We start from the raw sequence: 14121 nt of genomic DNA, 5'->3' as shown, positions 1-14121 counted from the left end.
TTAAATATTATATTGGTAGGGAGAAAAGATCGAGTTTGAAAACGTGAATTAATTTTTGATGTGCTTAATATTTATGAAAGTGATTTGAGATAAGAAGAGATTAAAATATATCCATAGACAACGAACGAGGGTGAAATTTAGAGCAATAGAGAAAAGGAGGCAGTACAAGAAAACATTGACAGTGATGAAAAGTATTTAGGTAATGCGAAGAGAGGAAAGAGAGATCAGTAGAGGAAGAGGCCCATTGAGTGGCTTCCTAAGATCATTTAAGTGTTCGATTTTCTGGCCGCTGGAGCGCCTGGAATTATCTTTATGGAAGTGCAAGCCTGAGATGAACGGCGGGGCCTGAGAGGGGCTACATCAGGAACGCTGCCTCGAGAAGACCTGGAACGCTGCCTCGAGAAGACCTGGAACGCTGCCTCGAGAAGACCTGGAACGCTGCCTCGAGAAGGCCTGGATGCTGGAACGCTGCCTCTATAGGAGCTGGAACGCTGCCTCTACGGGGGCTGGAACGCTGCCTCTATAGGAGCTGGAACGCTGCCTCTATAGGAGCTGGAACGCTGCCTCTATGAGGGCTGGAACGCTGCCTCTATGGGGGCTGGAACGCTGCCTCTATAGGAGCTGGAACGGTGCCACTATGGGGGCTGGAACGCTGCCTCTGTGGGAGCTGGAACGCTGCCTCTGTGGGAGCTGGAACGCTGCCTCTCATGGAGCAGGACCAAATTTTCCAGCTACCAACACAATTTCTGGAGAGGAACGCCGACTATTTATCCAAAAATCGCTGCTTACTTGAGTACGGTAACGTTTGCATTCAGGGTTACAGGAAAAAACTGTCTGTGTCAAGTAAACACGACGGTCTTCGTACAGCAACGCCTCCTGTCTGGGACAAAAAATATCGATTGTCTGGAACGCCAGTTATGACTCTTGGAACGTTCCCAATCGGTCCAGGAATTTAGAATCTCATGCGTGGATTTTTTTAATCAAGTACGACGAACTTCATATCGCGAACATCTTGCATATTTTAAAAGTAGATCAGAATAGTTATACTCATAGCCGTTGAAACGCTTACCGTTCAAGAGTCCCTAAGATTAAGAACAATCTTTACTTGGAAGTAACATTTACCCAGCCTCTAGATACAGATACCATTCAACAATTATCAATACAATTACAATAATCGATCCAAAATAAAATAAAATTTTAACGAACTCTATTTCTCATTTCAAACCATTTCCGTAGTTGCATCAAATGCGAAAGGCAATTTTTTGACACTATTTTAATACTATAAATATTTTCTGGAGACTTCTTTTGTTCCATCAAAATATATTCAAACCAAATTTTCGATAATCGCAGTGAATATTAAAAAATTAAATTCTTATTCCAATTCCAGGCCATCGAATTCCCGGCAGCGGGAGACCTTGGCACGGAGGCGAGACTTGGAATAGTTCCAGGACATCCAACAAGTGTTCCCAGAAATTCATTAATTAATCTTTACGTTTTTTTCAACGTTCGTTGCGTCGCTGCCAAGACCAGCAAGCGAAATTTTCTGCTAACAGCTAATTAAATAAACGGAGACACTCAGTTATGATGGCGACTTGAATTTTTATGAGGCAGAATGTTCATTTTTAGAAAACAGCAATTATTTTTCATGAAGTTTATGTAAAATGGATTAAATATATCAATTGGGAGAATAGTGAAAACATTTAAGAATTTTAAATAGTTATGTTTAAATAGTTATGTTATGTTAGATTACAGTAATAGTTCGAAAGATAGAGAATGAATATTTCACAATAAATATAGCATATGCCCATGGGATATAAATATATGTCTCGGGCCCAAATATTGGGAAATTCCCAAATATTTGTATATTAATAGGGAAATTCACAATTATTTGTATGGTAATAGGGAAATTCCCAATACTTTTATAATAATAGGGGAAATCTCTTCAAGTATTTGCCGAGTAATATTAATTTTGAGAGGAATTTGTTGAGATAAATTTAATATTGAAGAATCTATGTACAATATCAGGGCCAGAGTTAGGAGACACTAACACAATGACTCTCTTTAATATCTAAAGCATAAATAATTAATTCTAATTTTGATATCAGTAATATAATTGAGCAAGATACAGACCTTGTAACTCTTGAGCTGATAAAGAATAAATAGTTAATGCTAATTATGAAAAATCAGTAATATAATTAGCAAGATACAGACCTTGTAACTCATGAGCTGATAAAGTATAAATGATTATTTCTTATAATGAGATATCAAAAATATAATTGAGCAAGATAGTGACCTTGCAACTCTTGAGCTGATAAATTATAAATGATTATTTCTACTTATTAGACGATCTCAGAAACTAATATTTAAGATACAGACCTTGTAACTCTTGAGCTGATAATGTATAAATGATTAATTCTAATTATGAGACGATCTCAGATACTAATAATTGAGATACAGACCTTGTAACTCTTAAGCTGATAAAGTATAAATAATTAACTCTAATTATGAGATATCAGAAATATAATTATCAACATAGAGACCTTATAACTCTTGAGCTGGTAAGGTATAAATAATTATTTCTAATTATCAGATTTAGGAAATATAATTAGCAAGATACAGACCTTGTAGCTCTTGAGCTGATAAATTAAAAATAATTAATTCTAATTCTGAGACGATATCAGAAATATAACTGAGCAAGATGCTGACCTTATAACTCTTGAGCTGATAAAGTATAAATAATTAATTCTAATTATGAGATATCAGTAATATAATTAGCAAGATACAGACCTTATAACTCTTGAGCTGATAAAGTATAAATAATTAATTCTAATTATGAGATATCAGTAATATAATTAGCAAGATACATACCTTATAACTCTTGAGCTGATAAAGTATAAATAATTAATTCTAATTATGAGATATCAGTAATATAATTAGCAAGATACAGACCTTGTAACTCTTGAGCTGATAAAGTATAAATAATTAATTCTAATTATGAGATATCAGATATATAATTATCAACAAAGAGACCTTATAACTCTTGAGCTGGTAAAGTATAAATAATTATTTCTAATTATCAGATTTAGGAAATATAATTGAACAACATACTGACCTTATAACTCTTGAGCTGAAAAAGTATAAATGATTATTTCTAATTATGAGATATAGGAAATATAATTAGCAAGAGCTACCTTGTAGGTCTTGAACTGATAAATTAAAAATAATTAATTCTAATTCTGAGACGATATCAGAAATATAACTGAGCAAGATGCTGACCTTGTCGATCTTGAGCTGATGAAGTATAAATAATTAATTCTAATTATGAGAAATCAGAAATATAAGCGAGCAAGATACATACCTTATAACTCTTGAGCTGGTCAACATTGCAGTGCAGCAGCGCATCCCTGCCCACCGTCTGGGTGATGTTCGGGACATTCTCCAGGAAGCGCGGCAATGTTGGGTCGTCTGGTTTGCCTGGTGAATGTTTTATAACCTTAAACATATTATGTTGAATGGATTAAGTTGTTGCATGTATTATGTTGAATGCATTAAGACGTTGCATGTATTATGTTGAATGCATTAAGCCGTTGCATGTATTATGTTGAATGCATTAAGCCGTTGCATGTATTATGTTGAATGCATTAAGCCGTTGCATGTATTATGTTGAACGCATTAAGCCGTTGCATATATTATGTTGAATCTTTAAGACGTAAGATTGTTTTCTTGAATGTATTAGAACGCAAGATTATTATGTTGAACGTATTAAGACGTAAAATTATTATGTTGAATGTATTAAGACGTAAAATTATTATGTTGAATGTATTATGACGTAAGATTGTTGTGTTGAGTGTATTAAGACGTTATATTATGTTTAATAAATTTAAACGATATGGGAATTATGTTGAATATATTAAAACATTGCATGATTCATATTGAGTGAAATAAAACATTAGATGCATTGTGTTGAATGTATTGAAATATTGCACGGATGATGTTGAATGTATTAAAACATTAAATATATAATGTTGAATGTATTAAAAACTAAAACGCATAATACATTTGATTGTATTAAAAATTTTTAACATAAAGCTGAAAAAAGATTTTAAGCGAGAAATATCTTATAATTGCCGTGCGAAATTTAGCAAAAAAAAATTAATTCTTACATTTTGGATTAAATTTTTGTTCATGGAATGGAAATTGAAATTCTGACGATGAAAGAAGTGTTTTCCACAAAGATCCAAAAGAACAACTGTTCTTTTGTCGTTTTTTAACCTAAATATTCATCATCAATCATTATACTTCATAACATTGCTGGAAAATAATGTCAGAATTATGTACAATTCTTGTACACGTCAATATAAATTTCTTTTTCTCATATATTCGATGTGCAGTTAGCAATAACCCCTCTTGATTGTCCGCACTTATTGTACACGTTAATATAAATTTCCTTTTCTTTTAAATTCGATGTCCAGTTAGCAACCACCCCTCTTGATTGTCCATAATTATTGTACACGTAAATATTGTACACGTTAATATAAATTTCATTTTCGTTTATAATCGATGTCCAGTTAGCAACCACCCCTCTTGATAGTCCGTACTTATTGTATAAGTTAATATTTTACACGTTAATATAAATTTCCTTTTTTCTTATATTCGATGTCCAGTTAGCAATCACCCCTCTTGATTGTCCGTACTTATTGTATAAGTTAATATTTTACACGTTAATATAAATTTCCTTTTTTCTTATATTCGATGTCCAGTTAGCAATCACCCCTCTTGATTGTCCATACATATTGTACACGTAAATATTGTACACGTTAATAAATATTTCCTTTTCTCATATATTCGATGTCCAGTTAGCAACCACCCCTCTTGATTGTCCGTACTTATTGTACACGTAAATATTGTGCACGTTAATAAATATTTCCTTTTCTCATATATTCGATGTCCAGTTAGCAACCACCCCTCTTGATTGTCCGTACTTATCCCTAAATATTTCCCCCGAGCTCCCATCCCATGAACCTGACGAAGGAAAAGGCGCTCACTGATGCACCAAAGGCAGGCCGTGATCGTTCAAAGGCCGCCCCAGTGATCGCTTTAGGTTGCAAAGGATCTTTGTCTGCTCATTTCCCCAGGATCTACTTCCCTATAACGTGAGATTAATTTACCAAATATTTTTTTCTGTCGAAATTTCAGTTCTTCCAGCGCTTGAAGTAGCTGCACTTTCCTCTGTTAGAACTTGCATGATATTATGTTAATATAATATGTTAGATAATAATAATATTATTATTATTATGTAATTCAAGTGGAGTTTAATTATGTTTTTATTAATTTATTAAAAGTACGTAATTTAATAATAATAAAATTCAAAATTTCCATAAAAAATTTTTATAAATGAAAAATCCTAGAATTCCAAACATAAATTGGAATGCCTACTAATTAGGCCTCGAGATGATATTTTAATAATGCATAAGTAGACAATTTGATTATTGATAACAATGTGAAATAGAAGTAGCCTCTGTTAATATTTCTCCAGCTGCATATGTTCACATTTCCGGTCCAGCCTGTGTTAAAATTTCTGTTTTTGCCACTGCTGAAACTTCCGTCCAGCCTTCTACTAAACTTTTTGTACATGCCGGTGTTGATGTTTTGTTCTCCCGCTGTTAAAAGTTGTCATTTACTCTGTAATAGTTTTTGAACATTCCCTTGATAAAATTTCTGTACATTCCTCTGTTCAAATTTATATCTTCAACTCAATTTGATTTTTTGTATTTTCGTTTGATGAAATTAGTACATTTCCCTTTGTTAAATTATCTGTAAAATTACCTGTAGTTGCCTACAAGTTGAATTTTTTCGTTCCCCATGTGCTACTTCCCCTTGTGAAGTTTCACATCGTCATGAGAATTATTGTATTCAAATTTTATGATTCTTTTTTGTGATTTTGAATGCAGTTTATTTTTATAAACATGTTTCACTTGCAAAATTAATTTTTTTGATCATTGGAAAGCTGAAAAAAATTAAATTCAACATGATCATCTTATTCGCTGTTAAATCAGGCATTTAACACGATTTTAATCGAATTTTCCCCAATAAATATTATGTTTAAGTCACCCCTTTCTCTCGCCCCAAACCGCACCTCCTCAGGCTGTACCGACAATCTTGCTAAACGTTTGCTTGTAATTCCAGCAGCGTAGCAACGACCAAACCTAAGACCGAGATCGGCACTCACATCGTTCAACTGTACTCTTTTAAAGTTCAAATGTATGGGATACATTACGTAACTCAATGGGATACCCTACGTATCCCATAGATTTTAGTAGAAATAAATAAGAATAGAATAAGTTCTGCTCATGATTCCCACTGTAGTAATTCACACGATACGCTCTGCAATACTGCTTATGATGAACACTGTAATACAGCGCTCCTATTTCATTACTCACCTTACTTTACCTGCACTAATATACTTTTCATTATTTACTTTTGTAAGTACTTCCGCTGATTTCCTCGTATTATTTACTTAACAAAATTCAACTCCATTCATTCTATCACAAATTCATGGTAAATTAATTAATTATTTATCTTATTTTCATTCGTTAATTCCATCGTTAATATGCCGTTTATTTATTGTTTATTTCCCCCAATTTATCACCATTAATTTTACAGCTAATTTACCGCTAATTAATTGCTTTTTTCCCCCAATTTACCACCGTTAATTCTACCACTAATTTACTGCTAATTAATTACTTATTTCCCCCGGTTTACCTTCATTAATTCTACCACGAATTTACCTCTAATTAATAATTTTTCTCCCCTCTTCACTAGCATTAACCTGCCACACTTCAGCCGCACCAACACTCCCCTACAATCGTGTCAGTCTGCCAGTCAAATGCACGTTAAGCCTCCGACTTCTCCCCAAGCGGTAATTTCTTGCCAGCTCTTTCCAGCCCTCTTTTTTGACTGCTTAAATCAAGCGGTTTTTTGGTGTCCGGACAGGCAGCTGTGCGTTTTTTTTGTGTAGATTTTCAAGCGGTTTTCGGCTCGTTCTTCGGGTTTTGCTTCATTGCTGCGGATTTTATTCTTCCTGTTGGTTTTATAATTTATATAAGCAATTTAATTCGTTAGGTAGATTTATTAAAGTGGATTTCTGTGTTCCATTATAGAAAAATTCTTCTAACTTTTTCGTCAGTAACTTTCTTTTTACTTCATATTAATGAATTTTTATTCTATATATCCGGAAGCTAGATTTGAGAAAATTCACATCTCACCTTCATAGTCCTATTTCTATTATCATATTTTCTGATAAATTTTGTGTGACTTATTATACGTTCTCCTTATTGTTTACTCATCAACCTATTTATGTTTTCTTTTATTCATATTTACATAAATAAAATTATAGGTTTCAACGTCATAAAAAAATTGTAAGCATGGAACATTTCAAACTAAGAGCTTAACTTCTAAGTTTCAATTTACAGAATGATTAATAATATTATAAAAAATATTGTATGAAAAATACGTCTTCTAATTGATTAAACATTCCATAAGGAATCATCGTGACATGCATACATTCACTGAGCAATTCCCGAAGGTCACCGAGTTGATTCCCGGATTCCTGATAACCGCGTCTCGCATTCCCGCTCGCAAACTATGGAAATTATCCCAAAAGTTGGCATGGTTCCTATGTCTTGCTAATTAATCGATTCCAAATATCTGATTGGCGGCATTCCAGACATGGAAATCAGCGTACTGTGTTCACAGCAGGAATTGCCAATTTAGAAAATGCGCGTTGTTTCTAAAGGGAAAAATTCCAGCCAGAAATAAACTGCATTGCTGAAAATGGGGAGCATTACCAAACAACAACCAATTTTTTGGTTGCATGAGTAAATATTTCAATGAACAGTTAGTGAACTGTGACCTATAGACATGAATAGCAGCATCAAGTTCCCATCGAAATAAAGTTTTAAACGTATATAACATATTTGGTATTTGCTGAAGTCAAAATATCATCAAGATTAAATATGAGCTTACTGTTCATTATTTTAGTTGTGAGAATTTTTATCTGAAGTATATGCCAAAGCCAATTTCAAATGGATTTATCCTTCAAAACAAGAATTTAGAGACAGCTAAAATAATTACAAATAATGGGATACTTATATTTTTCTTACATACAGCATCAAAAATAAAAAAAATACATTCGAAAACATTTCTACCCTGGCAGCAAAAAAAAATTTTATTATATGTCCCCTTAGTTGAAAATTCGTCAAACATGCAATTGGGCAACATATTCAAAATTGGCAACATAAAAAAATATAACTCAGTACTCACTGCAGTGAGTGACAGAGAGCGCATTTTCTCGTCGACGAAAACGTGAGGTCACGGACGGACGGACAGACGGACGGACGAACAGACAGACAGACGGACATGGCGAGCACAATAGTGCATTTTTTCATAGATGAGAAAATGCGCTAAAAAGAAACATAAGAACGCAAACAATATAAAAGTAACATAACAATGTGTCAAGAAAATAAGCGGCGTCTGGGAAGAATTGGCCGCCACTTTAGGCTGTTTTACGGCCCAGGCCTACGGCTGCCTCACACCTGGACCCCTAGCAGGCCTGTAAAGCAGCGGCGCTTCTGTGCCTAGCGCGCTACAAATTACCGATCAATGAAGAAACCATGAGATGCAGATAATATTTTGTACATGTAATACGAATTTTTCATTTATAAAATTTGTTTATTGAAGATACCATGAGATAGAGATAATATTATGTACATGTAATACGAATTTTTTATTTATAAAATTTGTTTATTGAAGATACCATGAGATCGAGATAATATAATGTACATGTAATATGAATTTTTCATTTATAAAATTTGTTTATTGAAGATACCATGAGATCGAGATAAGAAAATTATGTACATGTAATATGAATTTTTCATTAGTAAAATTTGTTTATTGAAGATACAATGAGATCGAGATAAGAAAATTATGTACATGTAATACGAATTTTTCATTTATAAAATTTGTTTATGGATATTTTGAATTTTATTATTATTAAATTAAGTATTGCTAATGAATGATTATAAATACATGATTAAAGTAAATCCGATGAACAAAATTTGTGGAATTATTTTATATTAAAATTTTTGAAGAACGATTACCAACATGTAAAAGGATTTTTCATTAATAAAATTTGTTTATGGAAATTTTGAATTTTATTAATATTAAATTACGTCTTGTTAATGAATGAATAAAAAACTTGATTAAATTGAATCCGATGAATGAAATTGGTAAAATTATTTTTTATATAAAAAATTTGGATGAACGACTACTAACAAGTACAGAAAATTATGAAATAGAAAAAGTAAAAAATTATCTTCGATGAACTTTTCAAGTAGACAATTTGAATATGGATAACAATAAAAAATGAGAGCATGGGAAGATAGAATAAAATGACACATTTTGTAGGTTTAGTATGTTTAAGTTGTGGACTGACTATATCTGAAGTGAATAAAAGAGTAACGGAAAATAGAACCGAACGTAAAAATGCATATAGGATGACTATAAGCAATATATAAACGTTAGGAATAAAATGATAGGCTGCAAAAAAATAATAAATTACTAATGAAAAATAAGAAGCAACGAACAAAATAATGGACTGCGAGAGAAATTACGCAGCTAAAAAAATTTAAACAACGGGTAAATAATACGCTACTACCGTAATATAAAGTTACGAACAAAATAATGAGCTTTATTAGAAGTAATGGTCTAATATCATAAAGAGCGCGGTACTCAAATTCACATTCAGCACGGTACTCACACTTACTTTCAGCACTGTACTCACATTCACATTCAGTGCGGTACTCACACTTACTTTCAGCACTGTACTCACATTCACATTCAGTGCGGTACTCACACTTACTTTCAGCACGGTACTCACATTCACATTCAGTGCGGTACTCACATTTGAAATTTTAAATTTGAATTTAGGAATTTTAGGCTCTCCGCGTATGTGATCTACGTTTACCGAATTTAAACCTTGCTTTCAATTCCCTTTTTTAATGTGATACATGAACAACCATATATATTAACCTAAATTTCCCCTATTTTTTGAGTGTCTTGTGATTCCAAAAGTGTCACCCTTTCACAGTAACATATCTCCATACGATAAGTATCCTGGATACACCCTGAAACAGCCCCTAATTATTTACGATGCCAGGCTTCAAACACACAAAAATACTGATCTGTAACAAATATTTTAAAGATAAATTATATTGTTTATATGCTTATACGAACAGAGCATTAGTTCTTCTCTATTAATTAAGCGATGCTATATATACATTTAACGTTAAATATTGCTATATATACATTGTATATATATACATTTAACGTCATTACTTGAGGCAGAAATAGATTCATTTACTGATAATAATTAAGTTATATTGATTTGCTTAAAATATATATTGATTAATGGTAATTACTAATTAACTTAATTAATATATTTAATTACCGCCGCTCACCTGTGTTCTGTACGTGTGCAATGGTGGCCAGCACTGGGAAGGGCAGCAACAACAGCAGAAAATTTGAATACATTTTATCACTTCCAATTTTCTTTTATCTCTTTAGATTTTGCTCTGTAAGTTACTATCATTAACTAACTTAATGAAGAGTTTACATATTAGAATTTTTCCTCTCAATTTGGATTGACATTACTAAAAAAATTAGTTTGCTTGTTTAGTTTATAATTTCTCACTAAGTCAATAATTTCGAACTATCTACATTGTTTCCGTTAACACTTCTGGAAGACAGTGTATAGATATTGAGAAAATTTGCAGTAAAACCTAATTTTTTAATTATCTTTAATTTATTCAATCCCAACGGCGTAATTGTTGTCATTAAGTTAACACTGACTCCATTGAAATTACTAATGCAATTAATTTAAAAATAAAATAATTTAATAATTTTTTCGTGATCTTCGCTAATAGACAAAAGGATGCCTTAAATTATTTTAGTGAAAGTAACGTAATTTAAGCGGGTAATAATCATTAATAAGCCCGAATTGAAGTGAGGAAGTAATGTTCATTTATTATTGATGTTATTCAGATTGTTATAAATAAATTAATTAATGGAGATTTTGATGCTAATTAATTTGATAAATAAAATGAAAGTCAGAGTAAATTACAAAGTCAAGAAGATAATGAAATCAGTAGAGTTAAACGTTTTGTGTATTCATTTCAAAAATGGATTTATAAGTAAATACGCCCTGTTCTACTTTGTAGATGTAGATGAATAAGTAATAAACTGGAAATATGTGAAGGCAGAAGGAATAAACAGAAGTAGAAGTAGAAGTAGAAAAAGTAAATAGAAGTAGATGTAAAGGTAGAGGTAATAAATTGAAGTAGATGTAGAGGTAGAAGTAAGAAGTAGAAAACGATGTAGAGGTAGAAGTAATAAATAGAAGTAGATTTTGAGGTAGAAGTAATAAATAGTAGATGTAGAGGTAGAATTAATACATGAAAGTAGATATAGAAGTAGATGTAGAGGTAGATGTAATAAATAGAAGAAGATGTAGAGGTAAAAGTAGGAAATATAAGTAGATGTAGAGGTTGAAGTAATAAATGGAAGTAGATGTAGAGGTACACGTAATAAATAGAAGTAGATGTAGAGGTAGAAGTAATAAATAGAAGTAGATGTAGAGGTAGAAGTAATAAATAAAAGTAGATGTAGAGGTAGAAGTAATAAATAAAAGTGGATGTAGAGGCAGAATTAGGAAATAGAAGTAGATGTAAAGGTAAAAGTAGGAAATAGGAGTAGATGTAGAGGTAGAAGTAATAAATAGAAGTAGATGTAGATAAAGAAATAATATATAGAAAGAGATGTAGAGGTAGAAGTGATAAATAGAAGTAGATATAGAAGAAATAAATAGAAGTAGATGTAGAGGTAGAAGTAATAAATAGAAGAAGATGAAGAGGTAAAAGTAGGAAATAAAAGTAGATGTAGAGGTAGAAGTAATAAATAGACGTAGATGTAGAGGTAGAAGTAATAAATAGAAGTAGATGTAGAAGGAATAAATAGAAGTAGATAAAGAGGTAAAAGTAGGAAATAGAAGTAGATATAGAGGTAGAAGTAATAAATAGAGGTAGATGTAGAATGCCATGGTCCAGAGTGGCAATTTCTGAGGGTCGCGAGAACAAATTTGTGGACGACATTTTTCAGAGTCCGCGGCCACTGAGCTGACGCCTCCCCTCGCCGCTGACTTCAGCTGACGCCTCCCCTCGCCGCTGACTTCAGCTGACACCTCCCCTCGCCGCTGACTTCAGCTGACTCATAGCTTCGGACGCAGGGCCGAAGTATGGAAAAGAACAATAAATAACTTTCCTACTATCGCGCTCAGGAGCAACCTCACTGTATCGTTTCGACATGAATTTCTTGATTTGGGTAAACACCAAACTTGCCGGAAATCCATTAAGCGAGAAAATATTATTGCGTAAAAATCTAATCTAATCTAAACGTCTAATCTAATCTAACCTCTAATCTAAACTTAATGACCTTTACTCAGAATGTAATTATAATTATCTCTAGTCAAGACGTATAGACTTCCCAATCTCTATGGTCATTACTCCATAGTTAGTGACCTCTACTCTGAAGGTGATGACTTCTACTCCAAAGTTAATGACCTATACTCTGAATGTGATGACTTCTACTCTGAAGTTAATGAACTCTACTCTGAATGTGATGACTTCTACTCTGAAGTTAATGACCTCTACTCTGAATGTGATGACTTCTACTCTGAAGTTAGTGACTTCTACTCTGAAGGTGATGACTTCTACTCTGAAGTTAATAAACTCTACTTCGAAATTAACTACCTTCACTCTGAAGTCATTAACCCCTGCTCTGATGGCCATTATCTCTACTATAAAAGTAATGACCTTAACCTAAAAACCAAAGATCTATTCTCTGAAATTAATGACCTCTGCTCTGAAGGTAATGACAGGCTGCAATAAACTACATCGCCTTCATAATGACACTTCAAATTCAAGCCAATAAACTTATATAATTCTGATGTCATTCTTCACTCGAAAAACTTAAACTTACTAATTATTTTTCATGAACCAAATTTCCTTGTTGTTTATTTCACTCAATTTTCTTTGTTTCATTTCACTCCTTGTTCTTTTACTTTACTTCTATTGCCTAAATTTTATTGCGCCTTTGTAACTATAATAATTGCTAATACTTTAATGACCTTGAAAATTATTCGGACCCCTCAGCATTCATATAAATTGTCAATAAATTATCATTAATATAAAATATCAAGACTTTAGAGTAGCTGAAAATTTGTAAGATTTTAGTCTCCATGAATTTTTAACGACTTTAACGAGGTTGAAAAATGTAGCTCAAAATCAAATACTTTCGAATAAAATACCAATCTGTGTAGCCATAGGGGCGAGTATAATGCATTAACGTAATATTATAATGATAATATTATATAATGATGCATTAACATATTATAATATATTAATATAATATATTATAATATATAATATAATTAATGCATTATAATATATTATAATGATGCATTAACGTAAACGTATAACAATGGTGTATTAACGTTAACGTATGATAATGTTGTATTAACGTAAAAGTTTTATGATGGTGCATTACCGTAAACGTATAATAATGGTGTATTAATGTCAACGTAAAATAATGGTGTATTAACGTAACCGTATAATAACAGTGAGTTAACATAAAAGTATAATAACAGTGAATGAATATAAACGTATAATTATTATTTATTATTATTATTTTTATTATTATAATTGTTATTTATTATTATTATTTTTATTATTAAAATTATTATTTATTATTATTATTATTTAAACTGTCATAAATAACAAAAATATGCCCACAAACGCTCGCTCAGCGTACGATTAATTCTCATAGTTTCCTACAATCCATATTAAATTCAATAATTAATATGATAGTTATAAAAAAAATAATTTGAATAAAAACTTCAAAAATAAAACTGTAAGAAATTGCAGATATATACCCAAAACACACGCTCAGCGTACGAATCTTGTTGTAATATCACAATAGTTAAATCAAATTGAGCTATCGTTGTCATTT

At 32.0% G+C, this 14121-nt stretch overlaps 1 protein-coding gene across 1 annotated transcript in view; it reads right to left on the bottom strand.

Moving 5' to 3' along the window:
• LOC108679704 (opioid-binding protein/cell adhesion molecule homolog) overlaps window positions 1-10590 on the bottom strand; it is a 35861-nt gene extending 25271 nt beyond the window's left edge. The window contains exons 1-2 of the mRNA XM_047881810.1: window positions 10518-10590; window positions 3359-3474 (exon numbers count right to left, since the gene is read on the bottom strand). Coding sequence (XP_047737766.1) covers window positions 3359-3474; window positions 10518-10590 — 189 coding nt within the window. The remainder of the gene's footprint in view (window positions 1-3358; window positions 3475-10517) is intronic.
• Window positions 10591-14121: the final 3531 nt, after the last annotated feature.

This window comes from Hyalella azteca, unplaced genomic scaffold, assembly GCF_000764305.2.
Source record: "Hyalella azteca isolate HAZT.00-mixed unplaced genomic scaffold, Hazt_2.0.2 contig8863, whole genome shotgun sequence".
Taxonomy (NCBI): domain Eukaryota; kingdom Metazoa; phylum Arthropoda; class Malacostraca; order Amphipoda; family Hyalellidae; genus Hyalella; species Hyalella azteca.
The sequence above is the reverse complement of the archived record's forward strand: the minus strand, read 5'-3'. Positions and strand labels throughout refer to the sequence as shown.